Genomic DNA, 23727 nt, shown 5'->3' with positions numbered 1-23727 from the left:
TCTGAATGTAATTTTGTTGCACCACATCTTATTTAGGAGCTTCATAGCAAAGGCGGTGAATACGTATGCACACACCACTTTTCCGTTTTTTTGTTTGTTTTTAAACAAATACTTTTTAAAATTCCACTTCACCAATTTGGTCTATTTTGTGTATGTCCATTACATGAAATCCAAATAAAAATCCATTTAAATTACAGGTTGTAATGCAACAAAATAGGAAAAACTCCAAGGGGGATGAATACTTTTGCAAGGCACTGTAAATATACTTAAGTATATAAACATTTGAAATACATTTAATGTCAATCTTATTTGTATTTATTAGTGTTTAAGTATATTAAATACATATACAATTATCTAAATTGGGACATTTCTTGTAAATAAGTATATTCTTTGTATATTAGATAAAGAGCAAAATAAATATACTTTGAATACACCTGAAGTACATTATGTATATTTCTCATAAATTAGGAAAATTCGAAAATGGTCATTTGAATTACAATTCCTGCATTTTCTTTGCAAAAAAAGTATATTTATAATGTGATTTAAGTATAATTTTACATGTACACTTCTAATCATTAACCACTGTAGCTAATATAATTTGCCATGTAAAGATTACCTTCATTGACCAAGGAATCTTCTCAACCAATTTGAACAAGTTATTTACAGCAGTTGTTGCTGAAGTAGCAGATTACAAATAATGCTATGGAGAACTGTGCACCAGTGGAATTTTACACTTTAGTTGTTCACATTACGGTGGTAAATGTTTAATATGTAATGTGTAATTAAAAGAACAACATTATTCAGTTTGAAAATGAACATCAAACATTTTAATAAGCTACATATGAGGAACAATATCCTATTATAAATCAAAACTTCAGCTGCAGAAAAGGATGCTGGGGAATATGCAAACAACTTTGCATATGCATTTTTTAAAGTTTACTTTAAATATATTGTGCACATTTAAATTCAATATACCTCTGAAAGTATATTTAAGTATATTTTCTTGAGATATGAAAAATTGTACTCTCAGGAAACATGTTCCTCAGCTGTGCATGTTTCCTTATGCGGAATAAACAATCGTTATTAGTGTCAACTTTTTCTGCACTCTTCTGAACAGGAATTCAGAAAGTACTTCAAAACTCATTATTGGTGAAGATACAGCGCCTTGCGAAAGTATTCATACCCCTTGGATTACTTCACATTTTATTGCTACAAAGTTGGACATTTTTTTTGTCAACAATCTACACAAAATATTATAATGGAATATTTTTTTTTCAGATTGATAGAAATGAAATAACTAAAAAATAGTTGTTGCTTAAGTATTAAGTTAAGTATTCAGAGTTAATACATGCTAGAAACACCATTGGCAGCGATTGCAATGGTGAGTTTTCTTGTGTAAATCTCTAAGAGCATTGCACACTTAGATTGTGCAATATTAGACGTTTATTCTTTTCAGAATTCTTCAAGCTCTGTCCAGATGATGGGGATCATGACAAGACAGCTATTTTCAAATCTTGCCATAGATTTGTCCACTCAGGAACATTCACTGTCTTGTTGGTAAGCAACTTCAGTGTAGATTTGGCATGTGTTGTCAGTTATTGTCCTGCTGAACAGTGACTTCCTCTCCCAGTGTCTGTTGTAAAGCAGACGGAAGAAGGTTTTCCTCTAGGATTTTGCCTGTGCTTAGCTCCACCCGGTGTCTTTCTGAATGTCCTTGAGTGTCACCAGCCAGAGCCCGGACTTTAACCCAATCGAGCATCTCTGGAGAGACCTGAAAATAGCTGTGCAGCAACGCTCCCCATCCAACCCGACAGAGCTTGAGAGGATCTGCAGAGAAGAATGGGAGAAAGCTTGTAGCGTAGCACTCAAGAAGACTCACCTTTGGCAGCTGTAATTGCTGCCAAAGGTGTTTTAACAAAGTCCTGAGGAAAGGGTCTGAATACTTATGTAAATGTGATATTTAAGTTTTATAAATTAGCAAACATTTCTAAAAAACAGTTTTTGCTTTGTCATTACAGGGTATTGTGTGTAGATTGATGAGGGTATTATTTTTAAAATCCATTGTAGAACAAAAAAAATGTGGAAAAAGTAGTCTGAATACTTTCCGAATGCACTGTTCTATCCTACGTATTCTACAGATATACTAAATATTCTATCCACATAATGTCCATAATGGCTATACATTCCATTACACACAAGCACACATACAGTGGGGAGAACAAGTATTTGATACACTGCCCATTTTGCAGGTTTTCCTACTTACAAAGCATGTAGAGGTCTGTCATTTTTTTTATCATAGGTACACTTCAACTGTGAGAGACGGAATCTAAAACAAAAATCCAGAAAATCACATTGATTATTTTTAAGTAATTCATTTGCATTTGAACATGTTTGTTGGTTCATATTAGATTGCTACAATACAGGCCTTTATGAACAGTGTCACGTCTCTATGCATATTAGTGTGTTTACCATCACCAAAGGTTTCAGCCCCCCACCACCCTCTGCCCACCTCGCCACATCCTCTCCCGCCTCCTTTATTTTCCCATTTGAGGATATTGTCCCTAATCTAATTTGCCCGTGGCCTAAAAGCGAGAGAAGAGTCCTTTGGATCCTCAGATCTCCCAGATGATTCCATCGGAGGCTTTTAATCCAATCAATAGGGGTAATTATAGGCAATTACACCAAATGGGAACGCATTGTACTGGACTTAATTTTTTTTTAAATATTCGGACAATCCTGTTATGGACGAGACGGCAAAAGGCTAATTTCATATTAATGATGCTGGCTCGGAAACAAAAGCTACTTGTAAATTGAAAGTCGGCCCAGATTCAGACACACAGAATAAAATGTAGAAGGAGCCTTTTGTCCATCCCTCGCCCCTTCACTCACACAAACATGCATTTAATGGACCACCAAGGTCATTTGATTTTATTTTAACAAAGTTATACGATCTCATATAGAAAGAAATGTAACAGCAGATCAATACTTAATTAGTGTGGACTGTCCATAGACTGCAGAGTCTACTTCGAAATGAATGACAAGTCTACTTTTCTAAACAATGGTTCAAAAAGGACTCCACTCATCATAAGACTTTATGGTGCCTTTTCTCTGCAGCTCCTTGACACCTTTTCAAGGCCTAGCTAAATGTCACAGCACCGTGGTCCAGAGGAAATGACATGCAAATCTGAAAATGGTCATCTGAAAATCAACTATCCCTCTAATCTGTCAGAGAGCATCTCTGGTAAGACCACAAGCTTCACGTGTTAGCCATTTTGGATAGTTCACAAGAAGGGTTGGCTGGTACACTACATGACCAAAAGTACATGGACACCTGCTCGTTGAAACATCTCATTCCAAAATCATGGGTATAAATATGGAGTTGGTCCCCCCATTGCTGCAATAACAGCATCCACTCTTCTGGGAAGGCTTACCACTAGATGTTGGAACATTGCTGCGGGGACTTGCTTCCATTCAGCCACAAGAGCATTATTGAGGTTCTTCCACAACGATCTCGACATTTCGGTATGGACCTTGCCTTGTGCACGAGGTCATTATCATGCTGAAACAGGAAAGTGCCTTCCCCAAACTTTTACCAAAAATTTGGAAGCACAGAATCGTTAAGATTTCCCTTTAATGGAATTAAGGGTCCTAGCCCGGACCATAAAAAAACAGCCCCAGACCATTATTCCGCTTCCACCAAATTTTACAGTCGGCACTATGCATTTGGGCAGATCGCGTTCTCCTGGCATCTACTGAACACAGATTTGTCTGTCGGGCTGCCAGATGGTGAAGTGTGAGTCATCACTCCCTAGAGGTTTCCACTTCACAATAGCAGCACTAACAGTTGACCGGGGCAGCTCTAGCAGGAAAGAAATTTGACGAACTAACATGATGGAAAATTGGCATCCTATGATGGTGCCACGTTGAAAGTCACCAAGCTCTTCAGTAAGGCCATTCTCCTGCCAATGTCTGTCTATGGAGATTTCATGGCTGTGTGCTCGATTTTATACACCTGTCAGCAACGGGTGTGGCTGAAATAGCTGAATCCACTAATTTGAAGGGGTTTCCACATACTTTTGTATATATAATATATTTTAACAACTGCCAGATTAATAATAATAATTATTGATTGTATTTATTTAGCGCTTTTTGCTCAAACAGCTTTAAGTAAGGGGGAAACTCACCTCTACCACCACCAATGTATGGCACCCACTTGGGTGATGCACAGCAACCATTTTTGAGCCTGAAGACTCACCACACATCAGCTAGCATGGTGGAGAGGTGAAGGTAATTTCCCATATGAAAGGCAACACCCTCGGCAGGGCAATGTTCCCTTTACTGCCCTGGTTCACTGGAATCTTCTTAGACCAAGAGTGCCCCCTTCTGACCTGCCAACACCACTTCCAGCAGCATCTGGTCTCCCATCCAAGGACCGACCAGGACCGATCCTGCTTAAAGTTAAGCTTCTTAATTTGTGAAAAAAATGTAATTGAGAGCTGGGAACTATGAGTAAGACAAAGTGTGAAATATGAGAAAAATATGTTGTGTTGTGCAAGTTGAGGATATAATTCTGAGCATATTTCCCGTGTGCTGAGGAAGTGAGAAAATAACCCTATTAGCAGCTGCCATGATGACCTGTGTTGGCTGTGTCGATGAGACTCACCTCGTAGAGCGTGATGACGCCATTGGTCTCGTTAGGTGCCTTCCACTGCATGAAGATCTTCTCCTCGTACGGTCCGGTCTGGATGGATTCCAAAGGAACAGAGCCAGGAACTGGAGGAAAGGAAAGACACACACAGGTGTGAGGGAATGTTCAAGCAAAGTATGAGAGCAAGTTTGAGCACTAAAAACACACACATACTGTATGTGCATGACATGCACACACCCACACGCACAACACTGTGATCAGCCACTTGGTGCACAACACCATGGTCTGAGAACAATTTAACCATTCAACGATGTAGCGTAGTATCCGAGACGTTACAGCGCATTAACAACGGCACACTCCAATCATCCAAAGAGTGTCACACACACCAAGCAAAATAATTATTTACAACACTGCTCCAATTGCTCCAGCACTTGACAGACAGGCAGCCAAAGGCAAGAAAGCAGATGGAAGAAGTCCCAATCTAGCAGCATTCACTCCTTCAGAAAACAATTTACTGAGCATGCGAACCTGTCAGTCATTTTCAGCACACTCCTCACACTTCATTGAGCGCGGTTTACGTTTTGCACACGTGTTGACACAGACACACACTGTGTACGTGCTAGACACAAACAGTATCGAGTGAGGTCTTTGAAAGTGGTAACTCATCTAAATGTTAAAGGAGGAAGAGCGCATCGGTGGCTTAACCCTAGGACTGGTGGAGCAAGCGGTTGAAGTCGATGGAAACCTCCTCAGGGATCAATCCTCACTCCCTTTGATTTGATATTCATTTATGGCAGTCTAATGAGTTATATACCTTCCAGCCAGGAGAAAATTCATGGTAATAGCCCTGTTAAAAGGCCATTTAGTCCAACTTCAAACACACGTGTGCATTAAACACTCCCACTCCACAATAATCGGCAGGGCAGATAAGAAAAATGTGCTGGTCTGGAACGATACCGGCTTTAGCTACCTCAACAGGGCAGATGGCGGGATAGAGGGATGGTGAGCTAGAGGGATGGGAACTGGACTATTTGACACATTGCTAAGCTTTAATGAGGATGTGTTATTCTAATGCAACTAAATACAGTGAGCTCCAAAAGTATTGGGACAGTGTCACATTTGTTGCTGTTTTGGCTCTGTACTCCAGCACTTTGGATGATACTATGAGGTTAAATTGCAGACTGTCATTTTTTATTTTAATTTTAAACTATATCGAAATGTAATCTATATCATTTAAAAATGACAGCACTTTTTGTACATTTTAGGGGACAAAAAGTATTATGACAAATTCACTTACATTGAGTGTACAAACATTAGGAACAGCTTCCTAATATTGAGTTGCACCCCCTTTTGCCATCCGAACAGCCTCAATTCATCGGGGCATGGACTCAAGGTGCCAAAAGCGTTCCACAGGAATTCTGGCCCATGTTGACTCCAATGCTTCCCACAGTTGTGAAAAGTTGTCTGGATGTTCTTTCAGTGGTGGACCCTTCTTGATACATACAGAAAACTGTTGAGCGTGAATAACCGTTGCAGTTCTTGGCAGACTCAAATCGGTGCACCTGGCATCTGCTGCCATACACCGTTCAAAGGCACTTATATATTTTGCCTTGCCCATTCACCCTCTGAATGGCACACACACACATTCCATGTCTCAAGACTTAAAAATCCTTCTTTAACCGGTCTCCTCCCCTTTAACTACACAGATTGAAGTGGTTTAACATGTGACATCAGTAAGGGATCATAGCTTTCCCCTAGTCAGTCTATGTCATGGAAAGATGTGTATGTGTACTAAAGTAGTCAAAAGGTTAGTATTTGGTCCCATATCCCTGGCACACAATGATTACACCAAGCTTGTAACTCTACAAACTTGTTAGATGCATTTGCTGTTTTCTTTGGTTGTGTTTTTATTTGTTTTTGTTCCCAATAGAAATGATTGGCATATAATGTATTGTGTCATTTTGGAGTCACTTTTATTGTAAATAAGAATATAATATGTTTGTAAAGACCTCTACAATAATGTGGATGCTACCATGATAACGGATAGTCCTGAATGAACCGTGAATAATGATGAGTGAGAAAGTTACAGACGCACAAATATCACACCCCTAAGACATCTCTCACCATCACAAAAATGGTGAAAAATTGTGTATTTTTTGGGGAGGGGGGGGGGGGGGGGGGTGATATTCATGGGGTACAAAGCCAAAACAAACTGTCACTGTCCCAATACTTTTGGAGCTCAGTGTAGTTTGTGTCCCATTTGGAAGAATTGGTTCAAGATGTAATTCAAAGATATTAGTCTTGTCATTCTCCGATGAAATTATGAAGTGACAGTGTCCACTTCATAATGTAAATGTGGAATATGATAATGGACTAAGATGAAAGCACACACAATCCATACTTGTTACATGAGGGTTTTCATAAACAGGTGTTGTGTGCCGCCATACCTTGTATGCAGAGTTAAAACATTGAAATAATTTTTGGATTGGTGATTTAAAACAGGCCTTGATTAGCCTGCCTTGCCTGGTGAGAGCATATCAAATTACCTTAAAAATGAATTACATTACATGAATTACACAATTACATCTGCCTTTCAATTCTGCATCTTATAAGTTCTTCTGAGTGTGTGTGTCTGTGTGCTGGAGGCAGGAATACAGGCTTCATCAAAACGATATATGCCACTGTAACACATGCATCAAAACTCGATTAACTTCCTGTCTACAGAGTGTCTGAGTGGCATGTTTCATTAAGCTGGTAGCGAGGATAACATTTCTCTTGTGCTCACCCCCCCCCACCCCCTGCCAATTGTGACGTGAACGCATCGGCTGTTTGACGCCTTAGAAAAAAATGTGTCTCCATTGACAGTCCATGTTAATTCCTGATATTATCTTTAATGGTGCTAGTAAGACTTTACGTGATTTGGTGAGTGGTATCAATAGGCTTAATTTAGACCTGAATCACTCGCGATAACTACAGTAACTGTCCAGGGAACATGCCAACCAAAGTCTGAAGAGCTGCTGGTGTAGCAGCTAACCTAGCTGCGAGTTAGCTATCAAGCTAGCGAGGTTCCCTTGAAAGATTGAACACAGCCTGCAAAGCAGTTAGCCCTTGTGGCTGGGAAGGCGGATCGTTCCTGGCTTGTGGCTGTTTAAATACCTGCTGTTTGTTGCTGTTTCCATCTGCCCTGCGACCTGCCCTGTCTGGAAATAGGTGGAATACCAGCGTTAGACTAAGTTGCTACCATGCCATCCAAGGCTAAAGCCAGTGGGAGTAAGGGAGAGGACAGTGTTTATCACAGGTGAATGATCTTTCAAATGAACACAAAAGGGTTGTAGAGGGAGTTGTTTCAAAAACCGGAAAATAGCTTCAAGAGCTTTGGACTCAATTATACCAACATGAGAATGAACGATCTGACCAGAGAGGTCCAGGACCTTAAGGGCAGTTAGCAGTTCTCCCAGGGAGAAGTGGATGTCCTGAAAAACTCTTGCAGCATGATGATAACAAACTGTAAGCACACGCGAGATGATATCAGCACTGTCTTTCAATCATAATTACAGGGAAAACAGACTATCTAAAGGGACAATTGAGGAGGAATACCATCGTTGTGGATGGCATACCAGAGTCTTCACAGGAGAACTGGGCAGAGGAGAAAGAAAAAGGATCACTGAGAAGCTGCCGATGGATCACCAGGCCGATAGTGATCCAGTTCCTAAGGTTTAAGGACAAAATGGCTGTTCCTGAGCGAGCTAAGAACTTGAGAGGAACCAATATATTCCTTATCAAGGACTACTTGAAAGCTGTGCGCACGACGTGCAAAGAACTTATCCCAGTCATGAAAGCTGCCAGAGAGCGTGGGGACATTGCTTCAATCTGCTACGACAGGCTCATTGTCTACCCTCCCCCTCAAAAGGTTGGGAGGAGTGAGACAGCCTAGCTTCCGGGTCAGTAGCTTAAGCCCCATATCACACATACACATAGACACCAGCCTGATTGACTGACTCTATTAGGCAAACAATGTTCTTGTCATGTGTGTTAAATATATATATATATATATATATATATATATATATATACACACACTGCTCAAAAAAATAAAGGGAACACTTAAACAACACAATGTAACTCCAAGTCAATCACACTTCTGTGAAATCAAACTGTCCACTTAGGAAGCAACACTGATTGACAATAAATTTCACATGCTGTTGTGCAAATGGAATAGACAACAGGTGGAAATTATAGGCAATTAGCAAGACACCCCCAATAAAGGAGTGGTTCTGCAGGTGGTGACCACAGACCACTTCTCAGTTCCTATGCTTCCTGGATGATGTTTTGGTCACTTTTGAATGCTGGCGGTGCTTTCACTCTAGTGGTAGCATGAGACGGAGTCTACAACCAACACAAGTGGCTCAGGTAGTGCAGCTCATCCAGGATGGCACATAAATGCGAGAAGTGGCAAGAAGGTTTGCTGTGTCTGTCAGTGTAGTGTCCAGAGCATGGAGGCGCTACCAGGAGACAGGCCAGTACATCAGGAGACGTGGAGTAGGCCATAGGAGGGCAACAACCCAGCAGCAGGACCGCTACCTCCGCCTTTGTGCAAGGAGAAGCAGGAGGAGCACTGCCAGAGCCCTGCAAAATGACCTCCAGCAGGCCACAAATGTGCATGTGACTGCTCAAACGGTCAGAAACAGACTCCATGAGGGTGGTATGAGGGCCAGACGTCCACAGGTGGGGGTTGTGCTTACAGCCCAACACCGTGCAGGACATTTGGCATTTGTCAGAGAACACCAAGATTGGCAAATTCGCCACTGGCGCCATGTGCTCTTCACAGATGAAAGCAGGTTCACACTGAGCTCGTGACAGACGGGGTGGCATGTCTTTGGGGGGCCGCACAGCCCTCCATGTGCTCGCCAGAGGTAGCCTGACTGCCATTAGGTACCGAGATGAGATCCTCAGACCCCTTGTATGCTGGTGCGGTTGGCCCTGGGTTCCTCCTAATGCAAGACAATGCTAGACCTCATGTGGCTGGAGTGTGTCAGCAGTTCCTGCAAGAGGAAGGCATTGATGCTATGGACTGGCCCGCCCATTCCCCAGACCTGAATCCAATTGAGCACATCTAGGACATCATATCTCGCTCCATGCACCACAGACTGTCCAGGAGTTGGTGGATGCTTTACTTCAGGTCTGGGAGGAGATCTCTCAGGAGACCATCCGCCACCTCATCAGGAGCATGCCCAGGCGTTGTAGGGAGGTCATATAGGCACGTGGAGGCCACACACACTACTGAGCCTCATTTTGACTTGTTTTAAGGACATTACATCAAAGTTGGATCAGCCTGTACTGTGGTTTTCCACTTTAATTTTGAGTGTGACTCCAAATCCAGACCTCCATGGGTTGATAAATTTGATTTGTGTGTGATTTTGTTGTCAGCACATTTAACTAAAAAAGTATTTAATAAGAATATTTCATTCATTCAGATCTATGATGTTTTATTTTAGTGTTCCCTTTATTTTTTGGAGCAGTGTATATACACACACACATACACACAATACCGGTCAAAAGTTTTAGAACATCTACTCATTCAAGGGTTTGTCTTTATTTTTACTATTTTCTACATAGAAATAATAATAGTGAAGACATACAAACTATGAAATAAGACATATGGAATCACGTAGTAACCAAAAATTGTTAAATAAAAAAATATATATTTGAGATTCTTCAAATAGCCACCCTTTATCTTGATGATAGCTTTGCACACGCTCTGCATTCTCTCAACCAGCTTCACCTGGAATGCTTTTCCAACAGTCTTGAAGGAGTTTCCACATATCCTGAGCACTTGTTGGCTGCTTTTCCTTCACCCTGCGGTCCAACACATCCAAAAGTATCTCAATTTGGGTTGGGTCGGCTGAATGTGAAGGCCAGGTCATCTGATGCAGCACTCCATCACTCTCCTTCTTGGTCAAATAGCCCTTACACAGCCTGGAGGTGTGTAGGGTCATTGTCTGGTTGAAAAACAAATGATAGTCCCACTAAGCACAAACCAGATGGGATGACGTATCGCTGTAGAATGCTGTGGTAGCATGTGTGTTTTGGATTCTAAATAAATCACAGACAGTGTCACCAGAAAAGCACCATCACAACGCCTCCTCCATGCTTCACAGTGGGAACCACACGTGGATATCATCCATTCACCTACTCTGTGTCTGACAAACACACAGTGGTTGGAACCAAAATGCGAGGGGCTGAGGATGAACCCAGGTGTAGAAAATGGACCAGACGAGGAATGAATGATTTGGGATGAACATAAAAACTTTACTTGAAAAACGAGAACATAAGGATAAGAGCGATACTGGAAAAACAACAAACACTAGGACTAGTAAACACACTCTGGGACAAACACACAGGGAACCAAAACCAAGCTACTGCAAAGGGAAACAGAAAATACACCTCTCTTAAAGGGAAATCATAATTAGTAATAGGACACACCTGTCATTGCTGCAGAGATATCTCTGGGTCTTCCTTTCCTATGATGGTCTTCATGAGAGACAGTTTCATCATAGCGCTTGATGGTTTTTGCGACTGCACTTGAAGTATCTTTCAAAGTTCTTGAAATTCTCCAGATTGACTGACCTTCATGTCTTAAAGTAATGATGGACTGTTTATTTGAGCTGTTCCTGCCACAATATGGTCTTTTACCAAATAGGGCTATGTATACCACACCGACCTTGTCACAGCACAGCTGACTGGCACAAACGCATTAAGAAAGAAATTCCACTAATTCACTTTTAACAAGGCACACCTGTTAATTGAAATGCATTTCAGGTGACTGACTACCTCATGATGCTGATTGAGAGAATGCCAAGAGTGTGCAAAGCTGTCATCAAGTCACAGGATGGCTACTTTGAAGAATCTCAAATATAAACTTTTTTGGTTACTACAAGATTCCATATGTGTTATTTCATAGTTTTCATGTCTTCACTATTATTCTATAGTGTAGAAAATAGTACAAATAAACAAAAACCCTTGAATGAGTAGGTGTGTCCAAACTTTAGACTCGTACTGTGTATATACACACGTTAGTGCCTTAGACCGCGCTCCCGTTTTCCCTTGAAACGATATAACTGATCGAGATCTAATTACTTTAAAATAGAGATTACGTTAGTTTTCTTTTTGTTTTTACACATTGCTTATTTTTTCCATCAACAGACTTGTTCAATTGTGTTGAATGGGATAAGTATGATAGGTAGGAAATAACATATTACATACTTTTGTGTGCTTTTAATTTTCCATTTTATTGGGCATTAACAACTGAATAAATGAATCCTTGATGGATCTTGTGTATGTTTCCGACCCTAAAGGGAAGAATTGCTATTTAAAGTTGGCATACAAACATACCCTTAACTGAAAAACAATGTTTTGCTAAAGCGGAGAAGCAATGACGTTACACAGAAAATGGGAGCTTGAGATTAAAAGGAGATGAGCATTTTTGGTGTTTTGTTCAAGGGCTTGTTTTTCACATTATGTTCAAGAAACGTATGTTGTAAACAAAATGAGTCATTTTGTGCTTAAATTGGAAGTGTGTAATCAATATTTTCAGATACATTTGTTGATATATTTGACTTTGGTCGCCTATTGTTTACACTGTTTAACATTCAGCTACCGAGTGTAAATTGAAATGCTATTTATTATTTATTTTTTATGTCCATTGTAGAAAGTTCACAAATAGAAATCAACCTATTTGAAAAGATTTGACAGATTTTTTTTTAAAGATAGCGCATGCCAAGAAAAACAACAAAAAGCAGTATTGTGTTTTTCATGCTGTGCTCCATAAAAGCTGTCTCTCTAAAGTCAGATAAATCTCTGGTAAAAGGATTATTCAATCCTCACTGTTTTAAATCTCCTCAGGGACCTCACTGATTTTCTAATAATAGATGATTTAACCATCCAGGGTGCGCTCAAGACAAAACACATGCCAAATGAGAAATCGAGAACAATCCTCCCGCTCCTGTTTTTTTTTTGTTGAAGAATTAGAGCTAACAAAGAATTCCAACATGTCGAGAAACTTTCCTTGACAGTATCAGTGTTACGGTAAAAACGTCTCTTTGGTGGAATAAACATGGTTATTTGTGTTGGGTGGGGGTTTGGAGGCTGACTGGGGATGACAAATATCTTTGGGCTAAGTACATCCAATGCTTCATCGACCATATGACGCTAAGCCCTGGCATCATTGCTTTCCAATCTGATTACGAATGGCAGGATCAGTGGACAACAAGTGGATATGGACACGGACAAACACCCACACCCCGCCACCAACCCCACATGCAACACAGGTCTAAAGGTCTAACCTGGTGAAGCAGCCTGCCTGACTGGCCAAACAAAGAGGTGGATGCTTCTGATCCTTACACTGTCCATGAACAAAGGGTTAACATGGCAGTCCATGACATTAAGAGTAAATGTAATATTACAAAATGTGCTAGAAAGTACTGTGTTGCGTGAATAACACTATATTGCTCTAAGACTAGGATCAACAATAAATGTATTGATCATTGTTGACAAAAAACTATAAAAGTACATTGGCATTACAGTAAAATACACTGAGAAGGTGTACAGGTGTAAAGAAAATAGAAACATTTATCGGGTGACTTAAATCTAACCACTAAACTCCCAAATCTAATCTCCTTCTGGTAAACTGGGAGCTTAAATTAATGGGATTCAGTGTCATTTCTACCTTAATTAGAACCTCCATTGTGGCTGTAAAAATACTTCCATTTCAACAGCAAGGGGAAAAAGGAACATTTAAAATTCAAAGCATATTCGCAAGATGATGCATACTGCTTTAAAGCAAAAGTCATTACCATAGAAGTGCAATTAGCACTGCTGAGAACAGTCAATGTGCACTAATTACAAAATTACAACCCAGAGATTACAGATTGTTCATGAAAAAACTATTTACACATTTCCTGAGACGTTGCTACTCTCAACTAGTTTGAGACCTCGTGGGAGGTTTGGGCTGTGATAAATGAAAAGATAACCACAGTCTTTATGGAATGAGGATGTCATAGTTCAGGGATAATGGCAAGGTCTCCACATTTTTATGTTATACGTTACATCCAATAACACAAATACAATGTTTTCATTTGTGCTTATTAATTTCCGCTGTAGTCATATTGTGTTTTGAACACTTTGATAACAGGCTGTAAACAGCATTCATTATACAGTTATTAGAAGTGAAGACAATCATAATTGTGGTTTTAATTATCAAATCAAAATCAAATCAAATCGTATTTGTCACAAGCGCCGAATACAACCTTACAGTGAAATGCTTACTTAAAACTGCATTGTTGGTTAAGGGCTTGAAAGAAAAATACCTAAAAAAATACGAAATAAAAGTAACAAATAAGTCAAGAGCAGCAGCAAAATAACAATACAGAGGCTATATACAGGGGGTACCGGTACAGAGTCAATGTGTGGGGGCACCGGTTAGTCGAGGTAATTGAGCTAATATGTACGTGTAGGTAGAGTTATTAAAGTGACTATGCATAGATAATAACAGATAGTTAGCAGCAGCGTAAAAGTGGGGGGGGGGGGCAATGCAAATAGTCTGGGTAGCCACTTGATTAGATGTTCAGGAGTCTTATGGCTTGGGGGTAGAAGCTGATTAGAAGCCTCTTTGACCTAGACTTGGCGCTCCGGTACCACTTGCCGTGCTGTAGCAGAGAGAACAGTCTATGACTAGGGTGGCTGGAATTGTTGACCATTTTTAGGGTCTTCCTCTGACACTGCGTTGTATAGAGGTCATGGGTGGCAGGAAGCTTGGCCCCAGTGATGTACTGATGGTGCAGCTGATGGTGCAGCTGTAGAACCTTTTGAGGATCTGAGGACCCATGACAAATATTTTCAGTCTCCTGAGGGGGAATAGGTTTTGTCGTGCCCTCGTCATGACTGTCTTGGTGTGCTTGCACCATGTTAGTTTGTTGGTGTGGAACTTGAACTTGAAGCTCTCAGCCTGCTCCACCACAGCCCTGTCGATTAGAATGGGGGCGTGCTCGGTCTTCATTTTTCTGTAGGCCGCAATCATCTCCTTTGTCTTGATCACATTGAGGGAGAGGTTGTTGTCTTTGCACCACATGGTCAGGTCTCCGACCTCCTCCCTATAGGTTGTCTCATCGTTGTCAGGGATGCCTGGCCATGCAGTCATGAGTGAACAGGGAGTACAGGAGGAGACTGAGCACGCACCCCTGAGGTGCCCCCGTGTTGAGGATCAGCGTGGCGGATGTGTTGTTGCCTACCCTTACCACCTGAGGGCGGCCCGTCAGGAAGTCCAGGATCCAGTTGCAGAGGGAGGTGTTTAAGTCCCAGAGTCCTTAGCTTAGTGATGAGCTTTGAGGGCACTCATGGTGTTGAACACTGAGCTGTAGTCAATGAATAGCATTCTCACATAGGTGTTCCTTTTGTCCAGGTGTGAAAGGGTAGTGTGGAGTGCAATAGAGATTGCATCATCTGTGTATCTGTTGGGCCGGAATGCAAATTGGAGTGGATCTAGGGTTTCTGGGATAATGGTGTGGATGTGAGCCATGACCAGCCTTTCAAAGCACTTCATGACAACAGATGTGAGTGCTACAGGTCGGTAGTCATTTAGGCAGGTTACCTTAGTGTTCTTGGGCATAGGGACTATGGTGGTCTGCTTGAATCATGTTGTTATTACAAACTTGGACAGGGAGAGGTTGAAAATGTCAGTGAAGATACTTGCCAGTTGGTCAGCGCATGCTCTGAGTACATGTCCTGGTAATCTATCTGGCCCTGCGGCCTTGTGAATGTTGACCTGTTTAAAGGTCTAACATTGACTACGGAGAGCATGATCACACAGTTGTTCGGAACAGCTGATGGTCTCATGCATGTTTCAGTAGGCTTGTGACACTGGGCAACTCTCAGCTGTGCTTCCCTTTGTAGTCTGTAATAGTTTGCAAGATTTGCCACATCCGACGAGCTTCGCAGCCGGTGTAGTACGATTAAATCTTAGTCCTGTATTGACGATTTGCCTGTTTGATGGTTCATCTGAGGGCACAGCGGGATTTCGTATAAGCTTCCGTGTCCCACTCCTTGAAAACAGCAGCTCTACCCATTAGCTCAGTGCGGATGTTGCCTGTAATCCATGGCTTCTGGTATGTACGTACAGTCACTGTGGGGACGATGTCATCGATGCACTTATTGATGAAGCCAGCGACTGATGTCCTCATTGCCATCAGAAGAATCCTGGAACATATTCCACTCTGTGCTAGCAACACAGTCCTGAAGCTTAGCATCTGCTTCACCTGACCACTTTTGTATTGACCGAGTCACTGGTGCTTCCTGCTTGAATTTTTGCTTGTATGCAGGCATCAGGAGGATAGAATTATGGTCAGATTTGCCAAATGGAGGGCGAGGGAGAGCTTTGTACGCGTGAGTTTCTGTGTGTGGATTAAAGGAGGTCTAGAGTTTTTTTCCCCTGGTTGCACATTTAACATGCTGGTAGAAATGAGGTAAAACAGATTTAACCTATGGGCTAGGGGTTGTATTCTGACGTCTGGATGAAAAGCATGCCCAAAGTAAACTGCTTGCTACTCAGGCCCGGAAGCTAGGATATGCATATAATCGGAATATTTGGATAGAAAACACTCGAAAGTTTCTAAAACTGTTAATATAATGTCTGTGAGTATAACAGTACTGATATGGCAGGCGAAAACCCTAGGACAAACCATCTTCCCCAAAAAATGTCAGCCTACCACTGTTTCCAATGGCTGTCATGTTCATTATGAGGCAAAAACCTCCCAGATTGCAGTTCTTAGGTTTTCCACTAGATGCCATCAGTCTTTAGAAAGAGTTTCAGGCTTTAAAAAATGTTTTTGCCAGATAATGTGGTTTTTCTAAGTGGCTCCCATTTTGGCTGTAGTGTTTCCATGTGTGTGGATGGCTTTCTTTGTTGTTTATCTCCGGTAAAGACAATAACGATTCTCCGTCTTAAATTTTATAGTTTATTTACATATTAGGGTACCTGAGGTTTGATTATAAACATTGTTTGAGAAGTTTATTGGTAACGTTTGGGATTCATTTTATGTATTTTGAAGGAGGGAAAAAGGTTGATTATTGAATGAAGCGCGCCAGCTAAACTGAGTTTTTGGGGATATAAAGAAGGACATTATCGGACAAAAGGACCATTTGTGATGTAGCTGGGACCTTTTGGAGTGACAACAGAAGAAGATCTTCAAAAGGTAAGGCATTTATTATATCGCTATTTCTGACTTTTGTTGCGCACCAGCCTGGTTGAAAAATGTCCTCAGATAATCGCATGGTGTGCTTTCGCCGTAAAGCCTTTTTGAAACCTGACACAGCGGCTGGATTAACAAGAAGTTAAGCTTTATTTTGATGTATGACACTTGTATTTTCGTGAATGTTAAATACCGTCATTTCTGGACTATTAAGGGCACCTGAATATAAACCGCACCCACTGAATTTTTTTTAAATATGAATTTTGTACATAAATAAGCTGCACATGTCTATAAGCCGCAGGTGCCTACAGGTACATTGAAACAAAAATTAAAAAAATAGCAGTAAACAGTAGCCTACCAAGAAAGTCATTGGTCACTATCTTCCTCCTCCTGTGCACTGAAACCACTGAAGTCATCTCCTTCGGTGTTGGAGTTGAATAGCCTCCGAATTGCTTCGTTCGATGTTGGATCGCTGCCCTCTTCAACACGCAGCAGTCCAGCCTTTCGAAACCCGTTGATGATAGTGGATTTTTTGACAATGCTCCACGCTGTCAGCAGCTCTATTTCCTTTTCCAACAGCCAGATCGATCGCCTTCAACTTGAAAGCTGCATCATTTGCATTTCTCCGTGTCTTTGCCATGATGAGGTTGACAAAATGACTACCGTAATCAGAATGATGGGAAGTTTGAGCGCGCTCGATTTACGTCACATTATGTGACGGTGCTCAGTTTTTTGGCGGCATGAATCTTGTGAAAGCGGAAAAAATCCATAAATTAGCTGTGTCATTGTATAAACTGCGAGGTTCAAAGCGTGGGAAAAAAGTAGCGGCTTATAGTCCGGAAATTACGGTAGTTATATTTCTGTAATTTGAATTTCGCGCTCCGCAATTTCACAGGATGTTGTCGAGGTGGGTCGCTAGCGGAACGCCTGCGCCAGAAAGGTTAAGTTTCCTTGCATTAAAGTTTCCGGCCACTAGGAGAGCCGCCTCTGGATGAGCATTTTCCTGTTTGCTTACAGCTCATTGAGTGCGGTCTTAGTGCCAGCATCGGTTTTTGGTGGTAAATAAACTACTACGAAGAATATAGATGAAAACTCTCTAGCTAGATAGATAGTGAGGTCTACAGCTTATCATGAGATACTCTACCTCAGGTGAGCAAAACCTAGAGACTTCCTTAGATATTGGGCACCAGCCACTCCTTTTCTTACCAGAGGCTGCTGTTCTATCCTGCCGATACAGTGTATAACCCGCCAGCTGTATGTTATTCATGTCGTCGTTCAACCACGACTCGGTGAGATATTACAGTTTTCTTATGTCCCATTGTTAGGATATACGTGTAGTTTGTCCACTTTATTATCAAGCGATTGTACGTTGGCCAATAGTACTGATGGCAAAGGCAGATTAGCCACTCGTTGCTGGATCCTCACAAGGCACCCGATCTCCTTCCGCGAAACCTTTCTCCTGTGAATGACGGGGATGAGGCCCTGTTCAGGTGTCTGGAGTAAATCCCTCTCGTCCGACACTTTAATTAGTGGATCAATTAAGGTCTTACTATGTTTCTATCAACTTGCAGTTCTATCAAGCAGGTGCCTTTACGGCAAAGCATTGTCTGTTTGAATACATGTATGAAGCAACAACAATAATGTCAACTATCTGTAGCCATCAAGGAGTCTATTCCAAGAAGTAAGCTATCGTGATCTATTTTTAAAGGCAAGATTTTGGTATAAAGACACAATAGTATGCATAGAAATATCTCTCTCTCTCTCTCTCATTGACAAATGTGTATTTTTTTGTGTCATATTTTTGGCATGTGCAGAGATGGAATTTAGGCACCGTCCCCAGCCGGGCTAGTAGAAAGCAATTTATCCAAAACCGTGCGATACTTCAAAAGACCATATTTTACTATCTTTTGGCTAGTATCCCTATGTTTACAGAGAGCAGGTCTACAGTTAAATCCCTTGCATGTATTTGAACTAGGAACAGGACAAGACAGTAGAACCAAGACAAAACCACTAAAGAAACAAATACTCTGACACACACCATCCTCCTCTGTCTGCTTGACGATCTCCTCGCTCTCCTTGCTTCCCTCTGGGTTGGCGAGGACCAGGCGAAGGCGTACAGTGACGAAGGGCCTCAGGCCCCGCAGGGTGAAGTGGGATGATGTCTGGATCAATTCCTCGGCGGCAAACTCCTGCTGGTTGAACACATACTGGTACTGCACTGTCAGGTTGTAGCTGTGGCAGCGCGTCACGGCGTAGCCAAATGTCTCCCACTGCAGAGTGAGCTGGCGGGCCCGAATGTCCACCACATTGACATTCTGAGGCCCGTGGACTGGGTCTGAAGGAGAAAGAGAGGAACAGGGGTTAGACTTTGTGAACATATCCTCATATCCAACCATTGGCAAATGAAGAGGCACTGACTGCCTCACTGCTTAGGGATCCCATAATTGATTGCACAGGATGAGCCGATGTTGGATGGCATTGAGTCACATGAGGGGAAACAAACCTGAACTGCTATTGATGTATTTTGGAGATAGTTGTTTAGCACAGCACTTTGATCAAGTCTGCCTCGCTACCTTGCATGAGTGAATGACAAACAGATTGCTCAAACAAAGCTCTTTAGCCTCGAGGTCATTCTATTTCCCCTAGGTTAGCTAATAACATCTAAATCATTCAAGATGGTGTGAGACAAAACCGCCCTTCCATTTTTGTTCTGTTTGGGTGCATCTGGGTGGGACTTGAAATTTAAACGGTTTTGTCTGATTTTACAAGATGAAATGCCTGTAGTGTAATCTGGATAAACCAAAGCTAAGTGCACAAACAACTGGCATTTGGTTGCAGAGCTCTTGAACCGTTTGAACTGGTTATTAAGAAGCCCCTCGAATCTTATCGATGGCATCATCCAGAAAAGCATTTATGTAATTCCTGAATACTTTATTGTTTGGAGATACAGTACAAAGTTTTGATGGCGTCTACTTTATGATATGAGTGATGTTATAATATGAGTCTGGGAAAAGGAGACCAGCAAGCTCCATGTATTGCAGTTGTGGTAAACTACACAGTGATCAATATAAATACCGGTAAATCTACATTTTCATCCATCACATACTACTATTCTCCACAGAACACAAAACACAGTAACTTGACAACTTTGTGTAATAAAGACTTATTATGCATGCTTAGATCAAGGCCTCACAGTGATGGAACTGATTGAGAATAATGCTGAACAACAAAAGCCCAAATCCCCAGGTCTGAATGGGCCCGATTAGGGCTAATCTACGACTAATCAGGGTTCATTCGGAAATCAGCTCTAAGAAGATTGCTAATTTCAGTCTAGAAAATCCATCAGGGGGAACTCCCTAGGTCAGCAGACAAAAAAATAGTGACATCTGTGAAGCCTGAGTTAAAACTTTGCTTTTGCCGTTAAGTCAATGAAGGCATCTCCTGAGTTGCCCTTGATCTTGACAAATAATGACTCAGTGTTGTCGTTGTTATTTATACCCTTTCTCACCCTCTTCCTCCTCCAGCTATCTACCCCAAATAAAACAGAGGGAAGGAGGGAGTGAAGGAGGGAGGGAGTAAGGGATGGAGGGATAGTAGGGGGCTAGCATTGGGCGTGACTCAAGTCTCATTAATCAGGGTACATGGCGGTCGGAAGTGTTTGGCACACACTGAGAAAGGGAAACTGAGAGGATTGCTATGCCATGGGTGAGCTGATTCCACCCCAGGTAGGGAAAGGGGGATATCTGGTCATTTGTACAACTGAATGACATCAAGAATACCTGCCGCCCCTATAATCACCAAGGCCTCAAAAGTTCCCCTCTACTTCACGACAGCCATTGTACCCTGACAGGTACTACAATGTCCAGCAATTCCCACTCACAATTGTCATACAAAAAACACGTATACAGTGGTGGGACATTGTCCATCTTTGTTCGAGAGACTGAGAGATTGTGATGCCTTCTAGCTAAGTGGAACTGAGGGTACAGTCAGGATGAGGTCGAATGGTGTTTAAGTGTGTAGGACAGGTCAAAGCGGAAGGCCGATGGAATCCGATGTTTTCATGTCGTTATCTTGGTGCAATAGAAGAACACACAAGTTCACCAGGTTTTCTCATGGAGCATGGGACCTGGATTTGTTTGATTTCCTTTGTCATTTTACAGACTAGACTACAGTACATGTTCTTAACAACTCAATATATCTCTGTAGCCTACACTTTCATCAAACCAAACATTGAATTGTGTGGGTCTATCCATGAGTGCACAGAGCATGCAGGAAAATCCAGCCCCACTTATATAAGGAATCACAAATGAGTTGTCCGACCTTTAGTACAATAGCCCTGCACTTCCACCCCATGGCAAAAAGCATCCTGTTCACATCCTGTGACATTATAAACCCCCATCATTTGAAGTTTGCTATCTCAGTTCAATGAGGGATTCTGGAGTGCAACTCAAACACACACACACACAAATATATACACACATGCACACCCCTGGTGGTTTGTGAGGGCTGGAGAGGCAGAAAACTTCCTGACTGCTAAAGTGCCGGTGTTGGCTGGTCTGTCCATTTTCCTGTCCACAGGTCACCCTTTAAAGCAGAGAACAATTAAGGAGGAAGTGTGGTGGAGCGGAACCGAGTACAACTGTTACCTTAATTACCTGGGCTCTGCCCGTGTGGCTCCCCGCCACTCTCTCACTGCTCCAACAGGCTCCTTTTACAGCAATGCCAATATATATATGAATTTGCCTGAACCTGAGGTTTAAATTGCATTCATGTCTGAGGCATGTATCTGTGTTGAGCTAAGATTAAGTAAATACGTGATTGAGACTAATCAAAAGTGCAGTTTTATTGAGATTCCAAGATAATAAAGTATTATAGGGTCAATCTGCAGTTCACACAACAGCAACGTGGACACCCCGCCATTTCTGCGGCTAGAGAAATGTAACCACCCTAAAGTGAATACATGGGGCTATGGATGCAAGGACTGACCATCCATGAGATCAAAATGATAGTGTCTGTCTACAATCACATTGTTTACACACAATTGAGTAAAACAAGCTTATATTTTGGGTTCTGATGAGGTCTGACAGCTGAACTTAGCTAATGAGGCATTTAGAAGTTATATGTGTTAATAATCCATGGCTATATGTCCTTCATTGAAAGTTAAAAACTATGTAGCAATCGCAGATTTCCCCTTTAAAAAGGTGAGGGCTACTGTATATATTATTAAAGTTCTTTGCATCCCTCTTATGCTATATACTGGCAAAATGTGGTCTCACATTGTTCTCAAGGCTGGATTCCTGTTAAGCATTGCTAAAGTGCACCGCTCTATTCAGTCGCCGCTCAATAGTCCTCAACCACTCTCCACTTTCACCCACTCGCCAAAAGCCCCTTGCCGTTTTATCAGAGCCTTACAGCATGCAGGCTCAGGGCCCATTCAATTCCTTCCCAAGTGTGCGGCACCACCTCCATTTGGTAGACGAGAGGTGTGGAAACAGGGATAGGGGCATTCAGCCAACTGAAACAAGCCAACTAAACGCCACATGTAACAATTTCAAAGATTTTACTTTGAGTTACAGTTCATATAAGGAAATCGGTCAATTTAAATAAATTCATTCGGCCCTAATTTATGAATTTCTAATGACTGGGAATACAGGTATGCATCTGTTGGTCACAGATACTAAAAAAAATGTAGGCGTGTGGAACAGAAACCAGTCAGTATCGGCCGTGACAACCATTGCCTCATGCAGTGCAACATCTCCTAGAGTTGATCAAGCTGTTGATTGTGGTGTCACGTTCTGACTTTTATTTCCTCTGTTTTGTCGTTATTTAGTGTGGTCAGGGCGTGAGTTGGGGTGGGCAGTCTATGTTTGTTTTTCTATGATTTTGGGATTTCTATGTTTCGGCCTAGTATGGTTATCAATCAGAGGCAGGTGTCATTAGTTGTCTCTGATTGAGAATCATACTTAGGTAGCCTGGGTTTCACTGTTTGTTTGTGGGTGATTGTCTATGTTAGTTGCTTGTGTCAGCACAGTTCTCATTATAGCTTCACGTTCATTATTCGTTTATTGTTTTATATAGTTTGTATTCAGTGTTCAGTGCTTTCTTTAATTAAAAACTTCATCATGAACACATACCACGCTGCATTTTGGTCCGTTCCTTACGACGATCATGACAGAATCACCCACCAAACAAGGACCAAGCGGTGTGGTGGCAGCAGGAGCAGCGCAAGGAGGAATGGACATGGGAGGATGAGTTGGACGGTAAAGGACCCTGGGCATATCCAGGAGAATATCGCGGCCCCAAGGAAGAGCTGGAGGCAGCGAAGGTCGGAGAGGCGCTGGTATGAGGAGGCAGCACGGAGGCGCGGATGGAAGCCCGAGAGTCAGCCCCAAAAATGTCTTGGGGGTGGCACACAGGAAGTGTGGCAAAGCAAGGTAGGAGACCTGCGCCAACTTCCTGTGCTTACCGGAGGGCGAGAGAGACCGGGCAGGCACCGTGTTATGCTGTGGAGCGCACGGTGTCCCCAGTGCGGGTGCATAGCCCGGTGCGGTACATACAGTGCCTTGCGAAAGTATTCGGCCCCCTTGAACTTTGCGACCTTTTGCCACATTTCAGGCTTCAAACATAAAGATATAAAACTGTATTTGTTTGTGAAGAATCAACAACAAGTGGGACACAATCATGAAGTGGAACAACATTTATTGGATATTTGAAACTTTTTTAACAAATCAAAAACTGAAAAATTGGGTGTGCAAAATTATTCAGCCCCCTTAAGTTAATACTTTGTAGCGCCACCTTTTGCTGCGATTACAGCTGTAAGTCGCTTGGGGTATGTCT

General features: G+C 41.9%; 1 protein-coding gene across 25 annotated transcripts in view; it reads right to left on the bottom strand.

Annotated features, from left to right (window-relative positions):
* Nucleotides 1-23727, bottom strand: part of ptprt (protein tyrosine phosphatase receptor type T) — a 415067-nt gene that overhangs the window by 150854 nt on the left and 240486 nt on the right. For all 25 annotated transcript variants that reach the window (XM_090205068.1, XM_090205070.1, XM_090205071.1 and 22 more), the window contains exons 8-9: nt 18929-19225; nt 4664-4773 (exon numbers count right to left, since the gene is read on the bottom strand). In XM_090205068.1, the coding sequence (XP_090061194.1) occupies nt 4664-4773; nt 18929-19225 (407 nt within the window). The remainder of the gene's footprint in view (nt 1-4663; nt 4774-18928; nt 19226-23727) is intronic.

This window comes from Oncorhynchus mykiss, chromosome 17 (genome assembly GCF_057628025.1).
Source record: "Oncorhynchus mykiss isolate SJ-2025 chromosome 17, ASM5762802v1, whole genome shotgun sequence".
In the NCBI taxonomy this organism is placed as follows: Eukaryota; Metazoa; Chordata; class Actinopteri; order Salmoniformes; family Salmonidae; genus Oncorhynchus; species Oncorhynchus mykiss.
Note: the sequence above shows the minus strand (reverse complement) of the source record. Positions and strands in the feature narration are given on the sequence as shown.